Here is a 23,761-nt window from a genome sequence, read left to right on the forward strand (position 1 = left end):
TTAACAAATAAATATGGAGAAGGAAAAGCTCTGGCTTACGGCAGAGTGCCAACAAATAAATACAGATGGAATTAGAAAACCACCATTTGGCAACTATCACAGAAATCACATTTAGGCAAGAATCAATGAAAGCTAAAACTACTGAGTGAAAGTTTGATTAAATACAAGATATTCACATAGTTTCAAAGTATCTCCCCATAGATACTTATTAAGTACAAAGGCAAAAATAAAAATTTTATAGTGAAGAAACCCAGCAGACACAAATTTATTCAAATAATCAAACTTACTATCACCAATAACAGGATACATTAACATCATATGCCTCCTGATGATACACTAGGAATTATTTCTGTGATATTCCTGCCAAAAATGTATAGCCTGAATCTACTCATGAGGAAACATGAGACAAACTCAAATTGAGGAACATTTTATAAATGATTGGCCAGAACTCTTTAGTTTAAAAATTCTTAATATTAAAATTCTGCACAAAACAGAAACAAAGACTAAGAAATTATTGCAGATTAAAGGGGACTTAAGGAACATGAAAACTAAATACAAGAGGTAATCCTAGACTAGCAGGAAAAAAATGTTAATTTATTCATTTTTGAAATTTATTTTTGCCATAAAGGACATCATTGGGACAAGTGGAGAAAGTTGAATGGGATCTGTGGATCAGAAGGTAGTACTGTAACAATGAACTTCCTGATTTTGATGGTTGTACTTTTGTACTTTATTACACAGAAGTCTGCCCCTATTTAAGAAATACATACTGAAGAACTCAGAGTGATGGGAAATCGTGTCAGCACCTTATTCTCAACTGGTTCAGAAAAATCACACACATACACAAATGTGGTAAAATTTATGAAAGTTCTTTGTATTACTCTAAAACTCTTCTGTAAATTTGAAATAATCTCAAAATATAACATTAAAAAGTTTAACTTAGGGGCTGGCCCAGTGGCGCAGCAGTTAAGTGACCGTGTTCCACTTTGGTGGCCCAGGATTTCCTGGTTCAGATCCCGGGTGCAGAAATGGCACTACTTGACAAGCCATGTTGTGGTAGGCATCCCACATATAAAGTAGAGGAAGATGAGCGGGGATGTTAGTTCAGGGCCAGTCTTCCTCAGCAAAAAGAGGAGGACTGGCAGCAGATGTTGGCTCAGGGCTAATCTTCCTCAAAAAAAAAAAAAATTTAACTTAAAAAGCAGAACAAAATACCATTTTTAATATCAAAAAGTATAAGTATACACTTATATACAGATTGAGCATCACAATAAATGATACATACATTGTTCATATATTGCTGGTGGGAGTATAAACTTTTACTAACCTCTGCAGAGGGCAATTCATCATCATCCATTAAACTGATAAATGCACATACCTTAAGACCAGCACCCTACTCCAACGTATTTATCCTATGGATATATTCTCACATGTGTTTATAACATATAGATATTCACTGTAGCTTTGTTTGTAATAACAAAAAATGTCAAGTCACCTAAATATCCATTAATAAGGCACTAGATAAGTACATCTGGCATAGTAATACAATGGAATATTACGTAACTTTAAAAAAGAATGAGACAGTTTTAAATGTACTGACAAAAAGATTTCAAAGATATATTGTTACAGTAAAAATACAATGCCTGTATAGAACAGTGCAGGTAGTGAACAATCATTTGCAGGGGAAAAATATATACACACTAATATGGTTCCAAATGTATAGCTATCTCAAAAATATCCAAAAAACTGGAAGGAAATTAGATGGCTAGGGATCAAGGAAGGGACATCTTTTACTATATTTTTCATGCCTTTTGAATTTTTTACCATGTGCGTGATATATATTTTTCTTTTTTTAAGTCACAAGGGACTAAGTATTGTCAGATTCTATTCATATGAAATATCCAAAATAGGTAAATCTATAGAAACAGAAAGCAGATTAGTGGTTACCAGAGGCTGGGAAGAGAGTGGGGAGTGGGGAGTTGACTGCTTAATTGGTCCAGGGTTTCCTTTCAGTGTGATGAAAACGTTCTAGAACTAGATTGTGGTGATGGTTGCACAACATTGCAAATGTGTTAAATGACACTGAATTGCATACTTTAAAATGGTGAATTTTATGTTATGTATATTTTATCGCAACAAACAAATCAAGCATATTTAAAAATCAAATATAAATTAAAACCAATAAAATTTAAAAATCACATTAATTTAATATGATAGCGATATTTTACTGAAACTAAACTGCTAATCACAATACAAATATGGTACCAACAGATGTGGTACCATATTCAGCAAGTCTTTTCTCCAATAGAGCATAGGACGGCTCAATTCTTTCACTATCTTATTTGAATAGACGAAACTTTCATTTGGTAGGAGCAAACCACTTACACATTCTGTCCACCTGTTCTCATCTGCAGACATGAAATCTTGCAATAACACTCAACTATAAGGCCATCCAAAAGATCCAGCATATGCTTACATACTTTTATTCCTATCATTTAAAAGAAAACACAAAATTCTAAGCTTCTCTGGAAATTTATAAACCCCTGACAATATGTCAAATCATCCCAGGGACCTCAGACCCATTAGAAAACACTTATCTCTCCACCAGAGAGAGATTTTATCACTCCCTTTTTTATATCCTTTATCTTCCTCTTTTTACTACCTCTTTCCGCTCAGCCTACAACATACTACCTTAAAAACAACAGTAACAATAAAAACCTCTCTGGTCCCCTGCTGTCCCTCAAGATATTACTCCTTCCATACACAACCAAACTTCCTTATTTAAATAATTTATTTACTTACATTCACTGCCTCCATTTGCCTGTTTCCACTCATCACACACCCATTACAATTTGACTTTTGTTCCAAACACTTTCAGAAACTGTTCTCTCAAATATTACCATATCTACAAACTGTAATGTTCCAGGAGCTTCTTGACTATGTGACTTTTCTAAAGCATTTCAAAGCCAAAGGACTTAGCCAAGGGAACAACTACAAGTTTCTCAAGATCCCTGCATTCAGTCATAACATGTTTTTTAATTCACACTATTTGATCTAAAACCTGAACAAAGGGAAGTTCCTGCCTTTTACGTCACAGTTTTGTGAAGGAAAGTCAAGTGAATAGACAAAATATAACACAAGATAATGTGGTTGAACAGCTTGAGGTAGAATTAATGGTTTCATCTTATACTTCATCAGAATGAGAAGGAATCACAAACAATGAATGAATTTCTTTCTCTTTTCCTAAGGAATGTAAGTATAGCTCCAAATATCAGAAGGTCTGGGGCTGCCTATATTAATTTCCAAAGACTGCTGTAACAAAGTACCACAAACTAGGTGGATTAAGATAACAATTGATTCTCTTACCACCTGGAGACCAGAAGTTCAAACTCAAGGAGTCGGCAGGGCCATTCTCTCTCTGAAGGCTCTAAGGAGAATCCTTCCTTGCCTCTTTCTAGCTTCTGGTGGTTACTAGCAATCTTTGGTGCTCCTTGGCTTGCAAGTGTATTACTCCAATCTCTGCCTCCATTATCACAAGGCCTTTTTCTCCTCATAATGACGCCAGCCATTGGATTTAGGATCACCCTAATCCAGTATGAGCTCAACAGACTTGAAGAGACTTGAAGTGCCAGTGAAGTTCAGCAGAGTGAAAACATCAGGGCTCTTTCAGTTGAGAAAGAAATCAAACTTAAACTAGCTTAAGCAAAAATGGTATTACTGATGAATTGGATATTAAATATTATGAACTACTGTTAATCTTGTTTGGTGTAATAATAATGTTGTGGTTATACAGGAGAAAACATTTATTTTATGAAATACATGTTGAAGCATTTAAAGGTGAAGTGGCATGATATCAGCCACTTATTTTCAAATGGTCCAGAAAAAAAAGTGCACACACAAGCATACACACACACACACACACACACACACTGAGAGAAAGAGCGAACAAATGAGGAAAAATGTTAACAACTATTGAATTTAGGATGATAATCAGATTATTCTTTCAATTTCCCTAAATGTAGGAAATTTTTCAAAATAAAAGGGTGATGGAGGAAAATGAGGACATGCAGGCTTGGACCTCACTTCAAGGTAGATTAGATCTAGGATTGAAAGGATGTCAAAAGGTGAGTGTATACTACATAGGTCTTTCATCTTCATACTTTTCTATATACAACATCACTCTCCAGCAATCACCACAGAAAACAAAATGATTTTCATCATGCTCTTTTCCCCAGTTAACCTCTTTCTCTGAATGAGAGAAAGGAGGGTATCAGGAGGTTGGCACAGGTTCCCCAGTCCAGTGAACATACTAAATCAGAGAAAGGACTAAGGGATTAACGGTTGAGTAAATTAACTCTCTCTTCAATTTATCTTAACTCTTAACTCCTTCTCATATTTAGCATGGAAAATAATGAGAAACTACAGTAGAACACAAATAAAGCCGTGAGTCAGCAACACGTAGGGTATTGTATTCTAGAGTCCAAATATTCTCTGAAGAGATTAGCTACTATGATAGAAAAGAAATAGGCATATGTGGATCATTATCTGCTTGACAGGCTTGACAGTAGAGAAGAAAGCCTGGGAAAATAGGACATTCACCTAACAATGATGGAAGGAAGAAAAGGGTAAGGGAGGGAAGTAAGGAGGAAGAAAATAAGGAGAGAGCAAATCATTGAAACAGGACAGCAGCTAACCTCCACACCCAGAGCTGTCTCTAGGGACTGCCTAAACTGACACCAGCTCCAAAAGTCCTCCTCAACTTGGTCCTGACACTCATTATGGCTTTGGAAAAGTTATGAGTAGCATATAGGTGGCACTGAGGATCCTGGCCAGTTGGGAAAACACAGAATTCCTTTCTGCTCCAACAAGAAATAAACCCACTCATAGGTAAAATTTACTAACCATCATAAAGCTCAAGAATGTCCTTCCAAAATCTCAAGCACTCCAGGCCCTCTGTTGACTTGCACTGGTATCTCAAGGATGGTAGCTACTGTTCAACAGACCAGCAGATGGGGCCCTTTCCCTGAGTCTGTTTACCCAACCAAAAATGAACGAAATGTAATATGGAAAAACGTACTCTTAATGTCGCCTTTCACAAGGCCAAAGAAACATCTGTGAACAATCCTAATTATTTTTTAATTACCTGAAAAATACTGATCTCTTACAGATATAAAAAGAACCACAATCACTATTTTAACTCAATTCAGTAACGGGGGAGGGAGTATTTGTTAAATGCTTGGTTTTCCTGCAATTATATACCTTCATAATAATTCAAATCTGACTGATTTAAAGTTATTCCATGGACTATAATGAATTAGAAATTTTACTCATTTCAAGTTCACTTCTCCAATTTTAGTACTGTCAACGTCGTTTTTTTTCAGTGAGGAAGATTTACCCTGAGCTAACATCTGTGCCAATCTTCCTCTGTTTTGCCTGTGGGACGCCTCCACAGCACAGCTGACGAGTGGGGTAGGTCTGCGCCTGGGATCCAAACCTGCAAACCCAGGCCACCAAAGAGGAGCATGTGGAATTTTAACCATTCAGCTATGGGGCTGGTACCAGAATTTTTTTTTTTTTTAAATCAAATCTTTAAACACAATTTATTTTGGTACTTGAGGAAAAGATCATATTTGACCAGTAGGTTACAATGAACAGTCTTAGACATAAACCTATAACAAAGCACAAGATTTGAATTACATGGTTATTAATCCAATCATTAAAGATAAATTATAACAACAAAAAATCTGAATTGTCAACAGTCTAGTGGTATTATATCAACAATTTTCAAATATAACAAATTCATTCTTGTAAATAATCAATTTAAATGATACTATAATAAGACTGGTCAAGTGTAAACCTGATGAATAAAAAATACAGTTTTACCTGTATGATGTGGGTCTAATGTTGCCATTGCACATGCCTCAAAACAATATTTTCCCCTGTAATTATCCCCGTGGTTAATTTCTCTAGCACTTTCTTCAGTAGGCAGAAGATTTAAACTGCATTTTCTGGGATCATTTTGTGACTGCAGAAAAGTCTTACTTGTAGCAACCTAAAAGAACAAAATATCAATTTTATGCAGAAATCTAATGTCCCATATTTTTATATGATAGATTCCTAATTTAAAATTTGAGCTACCAGTTTCTTTAAATCTAAATAGGGAATAGATATTTTAAAATAAATTAAAATCCAATTTTTATTGTTTTTTAAACTAGTTTTAATAATGTTATAAAAGCTGAAAGACATAACAGAATGAAAATTATGCTTATAATTATAGTGTATTTTAAACAACATAGAAGAGTTTTTAAACAAATCACAACATGCCATTCTCATAGTTAATTGTTATTTTTCTTGCTAAATTTCTCAGTATTAAAACCACTACTTAAATATTGTTAATTTTTTAGGTGTGATACTGGTACTATCACTGAGTTGTTTTTTTAAAGAGCCCCTATATTTCAGAGACAAACACTAAAATATGTACAAATGAAAAGATATTTCTGGGATTTGTACCAAAATCATGAGTAGGGAGGACCTGGGGAGAGAGTTGGAGAATATAAGGAAGTCCCATATACCTTTTACCCAGATTCACCATTTGCTCACATTTTGCTCCATTTACTTCCTCTTTCTTCCTCCATCCCTCTCTCTCAGTGTGTGCGGGTGTCTGTGTACACATTTGAGAGTAAACTGGAGACACTGTGCTCCTTTTCCTCTGAATACTTCAAAGTATGTTTCCAAAGAGCAAAGACATTCTCTTCCACAATCACAGAAAGATTACCACCGTCAAGAATTTAACATTGGTATAATACTATCAACTAATCCACAGTCCATATTCAGATGTGGTTACTTATCCCAATAATGTTATTTGTATTGTTTTTTCCCTGAGCCAGGATTTAATCCCAGAGCAAACATTACATTTAGTCAGCATGTTTCTTTAGTCTCCCTTAATCTAGAACAGTCCCTGAACCTTTATTCATCCTCTGTGACTTTGATACTTTTGAAGAATACAGACCAATTCTTTTGTAGAATGTCCCTCAATTTGGATTGTCTGATGCTTCCACATAATTAGTTTCAGGCTATGCATTTTGGACAGGAATATCATTATAGTTCATGAGGTCAGGAAGCACATAACATGGATCTGTCCCAGTATTGAAGGTATTCACTTGAGGTAATGTCTGCTAGCTCTCCTTGCAAAGTTAGTATTTACCCCTTTGTAAATTTTTAAATTACGTTGTGAGGAGATACTTGTCTATTCAGATATCCTATTTCCTGATCAAACATTCACCTGCTAGTCTTAGCATCCATCTAACACCATCATTACTTTTGTTTTTATGATTTAGTATTCCACTTTAAGGAAAAGCTTACTCTTCTTCCCAGGTATCTATTTACTTATATCAGTATGGATTCAGATTTGTGTATTAGTCAATGGGTTATTATCCAATACTATATTTGTTTTGATGCTTAATTTGTTTCAGATTTTGTATTTATCAGACCAATCAAATACAAAACCCTTGAAGTCATCAAAAATTATTTTCTTTTCTTTTTTTTTTTTTTGAGGAAGATTAGCCCTAAGCTAACATCCGTGCCCATCTTCCTCTATTTTATATGTGGGATACCTGCCGCAGCATGGCTTGACAAGTGGTGCATAGGTCCATGCCCAGAATCCAAACCAGTGAACCCCAGGCCACTGAAGCAGAACGCAAGAACTTAACCACTGCACCACAAGGCCAGCCCCACCAAAGAATATTTTCTTTTTCTTTTTCCTTCCTCTTCTCCCCAAAGACCCCCAGCATGTACTTGTATATTTTAGTTGTAGGTTCTTCTAGTTCTGCCATGTGGGACATCACCTCAACATGGCTTGATTAGCAGTACTAAGTCTGTGCCCAGGATCCAAACCAGTGAAACCCTGGGCCGCCAAAGCAGAGCATTTGAACTTGGTTAAGTAACCAAGGTTAAACAGCTGGGATTTGACCTCAGGCAGTCTGGTTCCAGAAGCCTTGCTCTTAATCACTTCACTGTACTACCTCTGTTCAGGTAATGCTTTCAGGAGGAAGCAGGGTTCCTCACTCCCACCCCACATTCCTCAGCCATGGGGGTGGTCCACCAAACAACATTTTCTTAGTATGGATTAATTCAATCTAAATGAGAAATAATTTAAGAATAAAAGTTTAAGAATAGAATGAACAAAGGAAGGGGAAGGTAGAGTTGACTGCTAGGTTTAACACTTTTAGGCTTTCTCATGCTGCCTTGTTTGAAAATAGCTATATAATTTGAAAAATGCCTACCTCACTAGTTTTAAAAAATAAAGTAACTGTTTAGTTTCCTGATATAATTGTAAAAAGAAAAGAATAAATCAGTGTTTGGGGTTTGGAAGTAGTCCTCAGAAACTACATCAGAAAATAAACCTTAAGACAAGGGTGTCAAGACAATTCACCTGGGGAAAGAACAGTCTTTTCAACAAATGGTCTTGGAACAACTAGATATCCACATGCAAAAGGATGAAATTGGACTCCTACTTCACACCATAAATGAATAGTAACTGTAAATGGGTCATAGGCTGAAATGTAAGAACTAAAACTATAAAACTCTTAGAATAAAATACAGGAGTAATCTTCACGACCTCCTTAGATATAAAACCAAAATCACATAGTAGCAACACCAAAAAAAATTAGATAAATTGGACTTCATCAAAATTAAAAACTTTTGTGCTACAAATGATACTATCAAGAAAGTGAAGGCCAGATACTTTTGGAGTGACGTCAAGATCATGGAAGAGTGAGCGTCCCCAGTAATCTCTCCCCTCCAAAATACAACAAAAAGGTAATTCATACTCCAACAGAGGACACTAAACACAACACCAAAAACATCTGACACACAGCCATATGACAGAGGGTGGAGAGGCTGGAGCCCCCCTTGGAGGAGGTGGAACGGGGTAAGAGCAAACTTCGCTCCCTCTCCTAAAGACTGTGATCTGGGACTGCAGAACACCTCTGAGAGGGGAGGAATGGGGGAGGGGAAGTTAATTTGTAAGAACATCACGGATCACCAGTTGGCCCTTGCAGCCTAGAGGGAAGCCCTCTACTGGGGCGAAGGGTCTCACGGAGGGTGACCTTATCAAGCCAACACCCCAGGAGAGCAGACAGCGAGAGCAGAGAGAGAAAACCCTGAGAGCATGCAGGAGAAAGCATTTTTTCTCCAATTTTTTCTCCAAGAAACCAATTTTACTGATTGGTTTAGTCAAAGGAAATAAGAGGCCAACAGAAAAGGGACTATCTTATCCAAACGATTTTGAATACAAACCTCATGGCAACCACTAAACAAAACAGCAGAACAGAGACACAAATAATGAGAAAACGGAGAGTGATATCAGCATCATGGTGGAGTGAACTTACCCAGGACTCTCCCCTCCAACATACAATAAAAAGGGACATCCATACTCAAACAGAAGACATCCTAACAACACAAAAACCTCAGAGAGACATGCAGCCACATGACAGAGGGCGGAGAGGCTGGAGACGCCCTCGGAGGAGCTGGAACGGGGTAAGAGAGAACTTCGCTCCCTCTCCTAAAGACTACAATCACTGCAGTGGGAGGATCTGTGAGGGAAGGGCAGGGGAGGGGTCGCTCATTCACAGGATCACCCCGGACTCCCACAGGCCCTTGCAAGCTAGACAAAAGCCCTCTAATGGGGTAAAAGCTTTCCTGGGGGTGACCTCATGGAGACCAGACAGCAAGAGCTGATCAAGAAATCCCGGAGTGCACACAGGAGAAAGCACCCCTCCCCACCACCTGCTCAGATCAACTCCAGCCCCTAGGATCTCAGCTGAAGGTGGAGGGCTCAGGATATGCAGTTCTCGAGCCCCACCCAATCGTGATAGGCTGTAACTGCAACCAAATAATATCAGAATGAGAAAGAGACGACCTTCCAACATCCCACACTACATCAAATCTCCAGACCAAAGGGAAAATGACAAGCACCCAGAACTCAGTCCTGAGGACACAGAAATATCTAAGTTAAATGACAATGAATTCAAAATAGCCATCATCAAAAAACTCAACAAGGTAAAAGAGAATGTAGAGAAACAATTCAACAAGTTCAGGAGTTACTTCAAGAAAGAGATTGAAACTATAAAGAAGAATCAATCGGAAATATCAGAGATGAAAGATACACTGGAAAAGATAAAACAAAATACGGATCTTCTCAATGCTCGAGTGGACATCATAGAGGAGCAAATCAGCATAATCGAAGATACACATGATGAAATGCTCCAGACAGAGGAGGAGAGAGAATTAAGACTAAAAAGAAATGAACAAAGTCTCCAAGAACTATCTGACTCAATGAAGAAATGCAACACAAGAATTATAGGTATTCAAGAAGGTGAAGAGAAGGAGAATGGAGCAGAAAGCAGGTTCAAAGAAATAATAGCTGAGAACGTCCCAAATCTAGAGAAAGAGAAGGAAATATGTGTGGAAGAAGCTTGCAGATCTCCTAGATCTGTCAATGTAAAAAGACCTACTGCAAGACATATAGTAGTAAAACTGGCAAAAATGAATGACAAAAAAAGGAGACTCAGGACAGAAAGGCAGAAGAAAATAACCTACAAAGGAACCCCACTCAGGCTTTCAGCGGATTTCTCTGCAGAAACCTTACAAGCTAGGAGAATGGAACAACATAGCCAAAACTTTAAGACAAGAATCTTCAGCCAAGAATACTCTATCGAGCAAAAATATCCTTCAGATATGAGGGAGAAATTAAATCTATTCCAGACACACAAAAGCTAAGGGACTTCATAACCACGAAACCCCCACAACTACAAGAAATACTCAAGAAGGCCCTCATACCTGAAAAAAAAAAAGGAGAAACGGGTGACAAAACACACAGTAAGGAGATAAATAGGTAGACAGAATCAGACTAGGATAGCAAATATTCAACTATAGCATTAGGCTAAAGGGAAGTAAAACAACAAAATCAAAGACAATCTTGTCACTTTATCCACAAAGTCACAACACAAGTTGGAATAAGATATGAGAAAAATAATTTAGGAGGGGAGGAGGAAAGGGACTGAATCTGTTTAGACGAAGGAAATAAGAGGCCATGAAAAAAACGGACTATCTTATACACAAGATTCTGAATACAAACTTCAGGATAACCACTAAACAAAAAACCAGAACAGAGACACAAAAAACGAATAAAGAAAAAACAAAGAAACACATCATAAAAAACTATATAATGGGTAGACCAAAATACACAGGACGAGAAACAAAGGAGATGCAGGAAAACCAGAAAGCGAGTGACAGAATGACAGCATTAAGCCCTCATACATCAGTAATCACCCTAAACGTAAATGGACTGAATTCTCCAATAAAAAGACACAAAGTGGCGAGATGGATTAAAGAACAAGACCCAACAATTTGCTGCCTCCAGGAAACACATCTCAGCTCCAAAGACAAACAAATGCTCAGAATGAAGGAGTGGAAGACGATAATCCAAGCTAATGGCAAACAAAAGAAAGCAGGCATCACAATACTTATATCAGACAAAGCAGACTTCAAGATAAGACAGGTAAAGAGAGACAAAGAGGGGCAGTATATAATGATCAAAGGGACACTCCATCAAGAAGAAATAATGCTTATAAATATCTATGCACCCAACACAGGAGCACCAAAGTTCATAAAGCAACTATTAACAAACCCAAAAGAAGATATTAAAAATAAAACAATAATACTGGTGGACCTCAACATCCCACTCACATCAATGGATAGATTATCCAGACAGAAAATCAATACGGAAACAGTGGAATTAAATGAAAAGCTAAACCAGTTGGACTTAATAGACATATATAGAACACTCCATCCAAAAACAGCAGAATACACGTTCTTCTCAAATGCACATAGAACATTCTCAGGATAGATCATATGTCAGGAAACAAGGCAAGCCTCAATAAATTTAAAAAATTGAAATAATACCAAGCATCTTTTCCAATCATAATGCTATTAAGCTAGAAACTACAAGAAAAAAGCTGAGAAAGGGACAAAGATGTGGAGATTAAACAACATGCTATTGAACAAGCAATAGATCATTGAAGAAATTAAAGGAGAAATCAAAAAATATCTGGAGACAAATGACATTCTTCACGGAAATAGAACAAAGAATCCTAAATACCATGCCTTCTCAGACAAGGGAAACAAAAGAAAAAGTAAACAAGTGGGAATTCATCAGACTAGAGCACTTCTGCAAGGCAAAGGAAACAAGGATCAAAACAAAAAGACAACCCACCAATTGGGAGAAAATATTTGCAAATCATATATCCGATAAGGGGTTAATCTCCATAACGTATAAAGAGCTCACACAGCTGAACAACAAAAAAACAAACAGCCCAATCAAAAAGTGGGCAGAGGAGATGAACAGACATTTTTCCAAAGAAGATATACAGATGGCCAATAAACACATGAAAAGATGTTCAACATCACTAATCATCAGGGAAATGCAAATCAAAGCTACAGTAAGATACCACCTTAAGACTGTTAAAATGGTCTAAGACTAAAAATGCCTTAAGACTAAAATGGCATAACACTAAGAATAAACATAACAAATGTTGAAGAGGGTGTGGAGGGATGGGAACCCTCACACACTGCTGGTGGGAGTGCAAACTGGTGCAGCCACTTTGGAAAACAGTATGGAATTTCCACAAAAATTTAAAAATAGAAACACCATATGATTCAGCTATCCCACTACTGGGTATCTAACCAAACAACTTGAAATCAACAATCCAAAGTAATATATTATACCCCTATGTTCATTGCAGAACTACTCACAATAGCCAAGACATGGAAACAATCCAAGTGCCCATTAACTGATGATTAGATAAAGAAGATGTGATAATATACATATAATGGAATACTACTCAGCCAGAAAAAAAGACAAAATCACCCCATTTGCAATAACATGGATGGACCTGGAGGGAATTATGCTAAGGAAAATAAGCCAGACTGAGAAAGACAAACACCAGATGATTTTACTCATATGTGGAATATAAACAAGCACATGGACAAAGAAAACAGTTCACTGGTTACCAGGGGATGCAGGTAGGGAGGTGGGCAGAGGGGGTGAAGGGGAGCACCTATGTGGTGACAGACAAGAAATAATATACAAATGAAATTTCACAATGACGTAAAGTATTATGACCTCAAATTAAAAAAACAAAAAAAAGGAAGTGAAGACAAGCCAACAGAATGGGAGAAAATATATCCAAATCACACATCTGATATGAGACCTATATCTAGAATATATAAAGAACTCTTACAATTCTACAATAAAAAGCAAATAACCCAATTTAAAAAAGGACAAAGGATCTGAATAGACACTCCTCCAAAGAAGATATACAAATGGGCAATAAGCATGTATAAAGATGCTCAACAACATTAGCCACCGTGGAAATGCAAATCAAAATCCCAAATGAAATACTACTTCACCCACTAGTATGGTTATACTCAAAAAGATAGTAATAAGTGTTGGCAAGGATGTGGAGGATTGAAACCGTTATACATTGATGGTGGGAATGAAAATGGTGCAGCCACTTTGGAAAAGCACTGGCTTTTTAAAAACCATTAAAAAGTTAAAAATGAAGTTATCATATGATCCAGCAATTCCACTCCTAGGAATGCACCCAAGAGAAATGAAAATATATGTCCACACAAAATTTTGTACACAAATGTTCCTGAGCATTATTCATAATACCTGATAAATTAAAAAGTGGAAACAACCCAAACACCAATCAACTGATGAACAGATAAATAAAATATGGTCTATTAATAGAACGGAACATTATTTGGTGTGGTAGGCAGAACAATGCCTCCCAAAGATGTCCAGGCTCTAATCCCCAGAACTTGTGAATATGTTATCTTATATAGCAAAAGGGACTCTGCAGATGTGATTAAGGTTAAGGACCTTGAGATGGAGAGAGTGTCCTGGATTATCCAGGCAGGCCCAAGTAATCAAGTGAGTTCCGGTTTCAGAGAACCAGAGAGATGGCAACATGAGGACTCAAGTTGCCATTGCTGGTTCTGAAAATGGAAGGGGGCCATAAGCAAAGGAATCAGGTGGTGTGCAGAACCTAGAAAAGGCAAAGGAAACAGATTATTTCCTAAAACTCCAGAAATGAATGCAACCCTGCCAATACCTTGATCTTAGCCCAGTGAGACCTGTGTTAGACTTGTGACCTACAGAATTATAAGATAATACATTTTGTCTTGTTTTAAGCCACTAAATTTGTGGTAATCTGTCACAGCAGCAACAGAAAACTAATAAATTTGGCAATAAAAAGGAAAGAATTACTGATACATGCTACAACATAGATGAGCCTTGAAAACACTATGATAACTGAAAAAAGGCCAGTCACAAAAGGACACATGTTATATGATTCTATTTATATGAAATGTGCATTACAGGCAAATCTATGGAAACAGAAAGTAGATCAGTAGTTGCCAAGCACTGGGAGATATGAAGAAAAATGGGGAATGAGTACTGATGTGTATAAGGTTTCTTTTTAGAGTGATGAAAATGTTCTAAAAGTGATTTTCGTGATCATTGCACCATTTATACAGTCATGCATCACTTAAGGATAGGGATACAGTCTAAGAAATGCCGCATTAGGCGATTTTGTTGTTAGGAGAACATCACAGAGTGTAGTTACACAAACCTAGATGGTACAGCCTAGTACACACCTAGGCTACATGGTACTAACCTTCCTGGAGCATCTTGTCTATGCAGTGCATTGTTCACTGAAACATAGACACACAACACATGACTGTACTAAAGACCACTGAATTGTAGCAGGTAGATTGCATGGTGCGTAAACTGTGTTTAAATAAGCCACTTTTAAAAAAAAGAAACTTTACTTAAAATGAGAAACTGTTTTCTCCTTACACTGCAGCCAGAATTCCAAAGAAATGTAGGGTAAAACAAACACACACAGAGCAAAAAAAGGAGAGTCAAAAATTAATAGATACTTTTGGGGCTGTCCCCATGGCCAAGTGGTTAAGTTTATGCACTCCGCTTCAGTGCCCGGGGTTCGCTGGCTCAGATCCTGGGTGTGGACCTATGCAACACTCATCAAGCCACTCCATAGCAGCATCCCACACAGAAGAACTAGAATGACTTATAACTAGGACATACAACTATGTACTGGGGCTTTGGGGAGGAAAAATCAAAACATGAGGAAGATTGGCAACAGATGTTAGCTCAGGGCCAATAGTCCTCAGGAAAAAAAATTAGTAGACATTTTCAACAACAAAAAGATAAACAACCAATTAAAAACTTGAAAGGACTTGAATAGATATTTCTCCAAAGATATACAAATGGCCAATAAGCACACGAAAAGATGCTCAGCATCACTAGTAATTAGGGAAATGCAAATTAAAACCACATTGAAATACCACTTCACACCAACTAGGATGGCTACAATCAAAATCAACAAGAAGAAAAAAAACAGCACAAAACAAGTGTTGCTGAGGATGTGGAGAAATTAGAACCCTCAGATGTTGCTGGTGCGAATGCAAAATGGTGCAGCAGCTGTAGAAAGCAGTTTGGTAGTTCCTCAGAAAACTAAACAGAGAATTACCACATGACTTAGCAATTCCCCTCCTAGGTATATACCCAAGAAAACTGAAAACAGGGACTCAAAAAGAAACCTGTATGCCCAATGTTCAGAGCAGCATTATTCACAATAGCCAAAAAGTGAAAATAACCCAAGTATCCATCAATAAACAAATGGATAAACAAAATAAGGAATATACATACAATTGAATGTTACTCAACCATACAAAGCAATGAAGTTCTTATACATGCTGCAACATGGATGACCCTTAGAAACATGACACCAAATGAACTAAGTCAGATACAAAAGGGCAAATATTGGATCCGGCCCAGTGGCACAGCAGTTAAGTTTGCACGTTCCGCTTCAGCGCTCCAGGGTTTGCCAGCTCAAATCCCAGGCGTCAACCTACGCAGTGCTTATCAAGCCATGCTGTGGCAGGCATCCCACATATAAAGTAGAGGAAGATGGGCACAGATGTTAAGCTCAGGGCCAGTCTTCCTCAGCAAAAAGAGGAGGATTGGCAGCGGATGTTAGATCAGGGCTAATCCTCCTCAAAAAAACAAAGGGCAAACATTTTATAATTCCACTTATATGAGGTACCTAGAGTAGTCAAATTCATGGAGGTAGAAAGTAGAATAAAGATTAACAGGAGGTGGGTGGAGGGGTGATAGGAAGTTATTACTTTATGGTTACAGAGTTTCTGTTTGGGGTAGTGACACAGGTTTGAAAACAGATAGTGGGGACTGTTGCAAAACAGTATAAACATAATTAATACTACTTACTTGCACAGTTAAAAATGGCAAAATGGCAAATTTTATACTATATATATTTTACCACAATAAAAAAAGAGAAAAAAGATTAGTAGACTTTAATCTCTGTAACATAAATGGATCAGAGAATTGTAGAGTAGCAGAAATGTCGATTGTCCATTTCATATACTTTCTATATACCTTTCTATACCTTCTATACATCTACGACAAAATAGTCTTTTCTCTTAATGGTAAAAGGACATATATTAAGACTGCCTCAAGCATTTACTTTTTGTAAGTAAAAATGAAAGGAAACGTCCAGAAGAGTGATATAAATAATTATTTATATGTTTTCTCTTTAAATTGCCTTACCTAAAGTTTTCACTTATTTATGTGGCCATCTTTAACAAAAACACTGATCAGAATTTTTTTTCTACTGTTACCAAAAGTTTATTTTATAGACGCAACTGTATGTGATTCCTTAAAAAAAACAATTAGTCATTATTTCCAAGGTTTTTGGAAAACTTTGTCAGAGACACTGAAAATTCCCATAGGCAGTAAGTATTGTTAACTCTTTAAATGGTAACTCTTTAAATGGTTTCTCTATATTATACTTCCTTTACTTTTTTACCTCCAATAATTTTATATCTGGATTCAGCTTTGTAATCTCTTCATTCAGACTTGGATTACTTCTTGCCGGTGGTATAAATTTTGGTTTTTTGAAGGGATTCCCTTGCAACTGGCTTGGTGCTGCAGATCGCCTCATATTCAGCAGTACTAACCTGAAAAAAAAACCCAGAACAAAAAGCATCCATAAGTCTGATTAGAATTAACTCCAAATATGAAAATAGCTCATCACAACCACCATGATAGCTTTGAAAACAAGAGAATAAGCCTATAAAAAGCCTTAGAAAACAAATTCAATAGCCAGTAAAATTTTATTTTCCATCACAGAGGGCTTTTGAAAAGAATTTAAGATTTAAATTGGATAGTGCAAACTTGACATATATTACATCAATTTTGATAACACTATAGATTACATAATGATGATATAGTCTGTAACACAATTTAGATAGTAGTTTCAAAATCAAAGGAAACATAATTATTCATACACATATATCAAGTATGTTGCTTTTTTCCTATTCCACTAATCCATAAACTGCATGAGGGTAGCAATCACACTTGTTTTCTTCACCACTCTATAAGCAGCATCAACCACAATGCCAGATACATTACAATCACTAACAAGTATTTTTGAATGAAATCCTGGCAATTCAAGGACACATTTACAATTCAATTTGTTTTTACTATCCTATTTCCTTTTAAAACAGTGGAATTTTTAAATATGCAAATCAAGAGACTAGAATGAGGTTTCCTAACTTTTGCTCAATATTATTTCCACCAGGGCTGTACTGGGGAGACAGATGGAAGACAAGAACATTACATACATACATCATGCTTCTGTAATGGACAGCAGCAAGCAATTCAATTCAAAGCATTTTCGGGCCAGCCCAGTAGCACAGCAGTTAAGTGCGCTCATTCAGCTTCAGTGGCCCGGGGTTCGCCAGTTTGGATCCCGGGTGCGGACATGGCACCGCTTGGCAAGCCATGCTGCGGTAGGTGTCCCACATATAAAGCAGAGGAAGACGGGCACGGATGTTAGCTCAGGGCCAGTCTTCCTCAGAAAAAAGAGGAGGATTGGCAGCAGTTAGCTCAAGGCTAATCTTCCTCAAAAAAAAAAAAAAGCACACATTTTCACAAAACAGTATACAACATAAGCTATCACCAAGGATGTGCATAGCTACCAAAATGATTTATTTAACCCAGAAATTCTACTTCTGGGAATTTACACTAAGGAATTATCAAAAATATACTCAAAGAATTATGTACAAGGATAATCACGCCAGTATTAATTATAGCAGGGAAAAAAAGGAAATTTAAATTTCCATAACAAGGTACTAGATAAATAAATTGTTATACCCACACAATAGAATACACTTTCTTCACATAACACTAAAACTGAGTTACTGCTGCAGTTTCCCAAGCAAGCTGTGTTCTCTTTTCCTCTAGGCCTTTGAACAAACTTTCCCCTATACAGTGTTGGAAATGTCTTTTCCCATTTTTCTCTGCCTGATTAATTCTAATTTATTCTTGAGGACTCTTAACTATGAGCCCTTTTCATCTTCTCCCCACAGACTGGATTAGAGGCCCTTCCTATGTGTGCACTTTTCACACTGTAATGAAATTGCCTGTTATTTCCCCCAAGTATAAACTGCTGGATCAGGTATGAAGTCTTATATTCCACTCAAAACCATATTGCCAATAACAAACACAAAGAAGGCATTCAGTATTTGTTATATGTATGATTCTACAGCCATTAATGAAAAAAAAATCACATTTTAAAAGAATGTTTAACCACATGATTAATGTTTTTGATATATCAAATGAAAAATGGCTATAAAAAGCAATTAAGGTTGCAGGATACAATGTTAATATACAAAAGTCAATCACTTTCCTATATACCCAACAATGAACAAGCGGAATTTGAAGTTAAAAACACAATACCATTTACATTAGCACCCAAAAATACTGAAATACTTAGGCATAAATCTAATAAAATACGTACAAGTTCTATATGAAGAAAACTACAAAACTCTGCTGAACGAAATAGAAGAACTAAATAAATGGACAGCTATTCCATGTTCATGGATACAAAGACTCAACATTCTCAAGATGTTAGTTCTTCTCACTTCACCTATAGATTCAATGCAATCCCAACCAAAATCCCCACAAGTTATTTTGTGATTACTGACAAATTAATGCTGAAGTTTAAAGAGAGACAAATGACCCAGAATAGCCAACAAAATATGGAAAGGAAAGAACAAGTTTAGAAGACTGACACTACCTGACTTCAACACTTACTATAAAGCTACAATAATCAAGACAGTGGGGTATTGGTGAAATAATAGACAAATAGATCAACAGAACAGAATAAAGAGCCCAGAAATAGACCCACATCGATATAGTCAACTGATCTTTCACCAAGGAGCAAAGGCAATACAATGGAGCAAAGACAGTTTTTTCAACAAATAGTGATGGGACAACTCAACATCCACACGCAAAAAAATGAATCTAGGCACAGACCTCACACTCTTCACAAATATTAACTCAAAATGGGTCACAGAACTAAAGATGAAACACAAAACTATAAAACTGCTAAAAGATAACATAGGAGAAAACCTAGATGACCTTGGGTATGGTGATGACTTTTTAGCTGCAACACCAAAGGCATAATCTATGAAAGAAATAACTGATAAGCTGAACTTCATTAAAATTAAAAACTGCTGCTGTGTAAAAAGGCAACGTCAAGCGAATGAAAAGAGAAGCCACAGACTGGGAGAAAATATTTGCAAAAGACACATTTGATAAAGGACTGTTATGCAAAATATACAAAGAACTCTTAAAACTCAACACGAAAATAACCCAATTAAAAAGTTGGCCAAAGATCTTAATAAACATCTCACCAAAGAAGATATTCAAATAGCAAATAAGCATATGAAAAGATACTCCAAAAGATAATATGTTATCAAGAAAATGCAAATTAAAACAACAGTGAGATACCACTACACACCTAATAAGAATGGCCAAAATGTGGAAGACTGACACCACCAAATGCTGGTGAAGATGTGGAGCAACAGGAACTCTCAATCACTGCTGGTGGGAATGCAAAATGGTACAGGCACTTTGGAAGACAGTTTGATGTTTTCCTACAAAACTAAACACACTCTTAAAATACAATAACTCCTTTCAACACGAAGTTGAAAACTAACGTCCACACAAAAAACTGCATACGGATGTTTATAGCAACTTCATTCGTAATTGCCAAAACTTAGAAGCAACCAAGATGTCCTTCAGTAGGTGAATGGATAAATAAACTGTGGTGCATCCAGACAATGGAATATTATTCAGCACTAAAAAGAAACAAGTTGTCAAGGCATGAAAAGACATGGAAGAACCTTAAATGTGTATTACTAAGTGAAGGAAGCCAATCCAAAAAGGGTACATTCTTTATAATTAAAACTATATGACATCCTGGAAAAGGCAAAACCATGGAGACAGTAAAAAGATCAGTGGTTGCCAGGGATTTGGGAGGTGGGGGGATGAAAATGAGAGCACAGAGGATTTTTCAGGCAGTGAAAATATTCTATGATACCATAAGGAGGGATACATGTCATTATACTTTTATCCAAACTTATAGAGTGTACAACTCCAAGAATGAACCCTAATGTAAACCAGGGACTTTGGGTGATTATGTGTGTCAATGCAGGTTCATTAACTGTAACAAATGTACCCCTCTGGTGAAGAATGTTATAATGAAGGAGCATATGCATGTGTGAGGGCAGGGAATACATGGGAAATCTCTACCTTCCCTTCAATTTTGCTGTGAACCTAAACTGCTCTAAAAAAAATAAAGTTTTAATTTAAAAAATGGCTACAAACCATGTTTAGCATCATTTCAATTTTATAAAAGAAAAAAATACAGAAAATAGTATGTGTGTATGATAAAAGACTAGAAAACAAAGGGGCATGACAAACTTTTGGGAGTGAGAGAAAAATCTGTATCAGATTATAACGTGGTTACAAATTTGTCAAAATTCATCAAAGTATACACACTGAACTATACACCATAAATTATAAGTCTATAAAGATTTTGAAAAGACTACAAAACACAGGCTACAACTTTAACACTGATTATGTCTAGATATTAGAATTACCAGTAATTTTTACTTTCTTCTGAGTTCTTTTCTATATACTTCCAATTTTCTACAAGGAAAATGTTACCTCTGTAACAGGGAAAGTGCCACTAACTAGATTTTTTAATTACTATAGTTCATCAAATCTAGGATGCCATCAATTGTAAGATGTGCTATTATTTTATGCACCAAGAAAGAAAAGAGTGCATCAACCAAATTGTGACACGCCATCATTGATGGCTAGACATTTTCCAATTTCAGCAGTTAAAATGATGAAATACATGAGTAACTGATAAACAGCAAACCTGTATAAAGTTTGAGGGATTAGCAGTGGAGGACATTCTCTACTGTTTCTTATTCAAGGGCAAAACAGATCTCTATTAGCACAATCTTAGAGCAAATTATTAAACAGATGTTTTGTGACTATCTGTTTACTTTAGAGGCATATTTATCACTACCAGTAGTCAATACGGATTCTGTTCAAACAAGTCATGCCAAAGTAACCTCATTAACCTCATTTCCATTTTACAATAGGTTAGTAGAATATTACATGTCTCTAGATATGTAATTGTCACAAATTTGAAATTGACACAAGCTAACTGCAACAAGATGATTTGAAAGCAAGTGTTAGGCCCTGCCTTTAGACTCAGTTACTTATTCATCAAATAAAACAGAACAATGGGAAGTTCAGATGAAAATCTCAAGGCTTTTAGATGACCATAGCTCAACTGAAATAACAATGAGCCTACTTAAAGTAATAAATTCTAGATATGACCTCCACATCATGAAATGTAATAGGATCTATTCTCTGCATTTAGTCAGATCCCACTATAATACTGTGAAAAGTCTGACTGACACATTTTTAAAAGGAACACTAGAAAAACATAGTTGCTAGAAATTTGGAGCAAGTTATTTAAACTCTCTAGATACTAATTTCCTCATTTGTAATATAAAAAGATAGACTAGATGATAAAATTTCTTTCAACACTAAATTCTAAGACTCACCAGTTTAAACCCTTCTACACTTAATATATGATTTCTAATTTTCCAACCCTCCTATTTATCTTGTAAACGAATAAAGAAAATAATAACGAATTTGAGAATGTAGACATGTGAGAAGCAGTAGAGTGGTAGTTAAAAAAACAAACACTGGGGGCTGGCCCCGTGGCCGAGTGGTTAAGTTCGCGCGCTCCGCTGCAGGCGGCCCAGTGTTTCATTGGTTCGAATCCTGGGCGCGGACATGGCACTGCTCATCAGACCACGCTGAGGCAGCGTCCCACATGCCACAACTAGAAGGACCCACAACGAAATATACAACTATGTACCGGGGGGCTTTGGGGAGAAAAAGGAGAAAAATAAAATCTTAAAAAAAAAATAAAAATAAATAAAAAATAAAAATAAAATAAAAAAAAAAAAACACTGGAGGGGCCCAGGGTAGCAAAGTGGTTAAGTTTGGCACAATCCACTTAGGAGAGCCGGTTCACAGTGCAGATCCCAGGATGGGACCTATGTCACTCATCAGCCATGCTGTGGCAGCGACCCACATACAAAATACAGGAAGACTGGCAACACATGCTACCTCAGGGTGAATCTGCCTCAGGAAAAAAAAAAAAAAATTCACCATAAAAAAAGAGACTGGAGCCAGTCCAAGTCAACTAGTTCCACCACTGACATAGGAAGGCATCCATCAAGCCAATAATTTGTTCATGCATTTCAAAGTAAACTGCAGACATCAGTACATTTCCCCCTAAATACTTCAGCATCCTTTTTACTTCTTAAATTAGTGCTATTTGACCCCTTTTCCTAGGCCCCAGAAATAATGTCCATTTGGCAGCCCTGCCATGTTGCCACAACTTCTGCAATGAGACTAACACCTTCCTGCTTCTGTCCTCCCAAGTAAAATGGCAAGTCCAGGCTGACAGCTGCAACACATCAGAAGGCCTAAATTATCTGGCAATATAGTGTAAAAATTAAGAACACACCTTTGGAGGCAAATGCCTGAATATAAATCTGGACTGACGCTTCCTAGCATGTGATCTTGCACAGTTTAATTAACCTCTGTGTGTCCGTTTCCTCATCTATACAAGGGGGTACAATAATCATAATTACTCATAGGATTCTTGGGAGAATTAAACGAAATACTTAAAGCACTTGGAACAAAGCTTGACACATAGTAAGCACTCATTATTATCTATACTACTACTATCTACAATTATTATTGGATGTTTAATACATGAGGTCCTACGAGAGTAGAGAAGGTCCCGTGAGGGATGAGTGAAGGATGTAGCTCGACAAAGGGAATGAGGGCCCAAATCTATGGATTCATTTGGGCTTTTAAGGAGGGATGGGGTGCAACCATCAAACCTCTAGGAGGCAAGAATGTAAATAAAACAATCTAAAACCTGTAAGATCTTCCTGCTGTTAGCCTTCTAACTACGTTAGGCAGTAGTTATTTCACTTCGTGGTTTAAGCTGCTCCTTTAACTTTGTGGCCCCGCTAAACTAGCCTACAAAAATCCTCCATTAATTAATTAGTACCGTGCAGGAGAACGTAGATTGATCCTGGAGGAAACAAACCCAAGGGCCACAAGAGCAGAGCGGGAAGACCCCAGAGATAGCGCAGAGGCACCACTGCCCGGAGTCGCCTCTGCCGGGGCCTCCCCAGC

The 23,761-nt window shown here is 36.9% G+C and overlaps 1 protein-coding gene across 2 annotated transcripts in view; it reads right to left on the reverse strand.

Moving 5' to 3' along the window:
- Window positions 1–23,761, reverse strand: part of RAD54B (RAD54 homolog B) — a 115,872-nt gene that overhangs the window by 91,740 nt on the left and 371 nt on the right. For both annotated transcript variants that reach the window (XM_023648697.2, XM_070222327.1), the window contains exons 2-3: window positions 16,974–17,124; window positions 5,884–6,052 (exon numbers count right to left, since the gene is read on the reverse strand). In XM_023648697.2, the coding sequence (XP_023504465.2) occupies window positions 5,884–6,052; window positions 16,974–17,108 (304 nt within the window). In that variant the 5' untranslated portion in view covers window positions 17,109–17,124. The remainder of the gene's footprint in view (window positions 1–5,883; window positions 6,053–16,973; window positions 17,125–23,761) is intronic.

Source organism: Equus caballus, chromosome 9 (assembly GCF_041296265.1).
Source record: "Equus caballus isolate H_3958 breed thoroughbred chromosome 9, TB-T2T, whole genome shotgun sequence".
In the NCBI taxonomy this organism is placed as follows: Eukaryota; Metazoa; Chordata; class Mammalia; order Perissodactyla; family Equidae; genus Equus; species Equus caballus.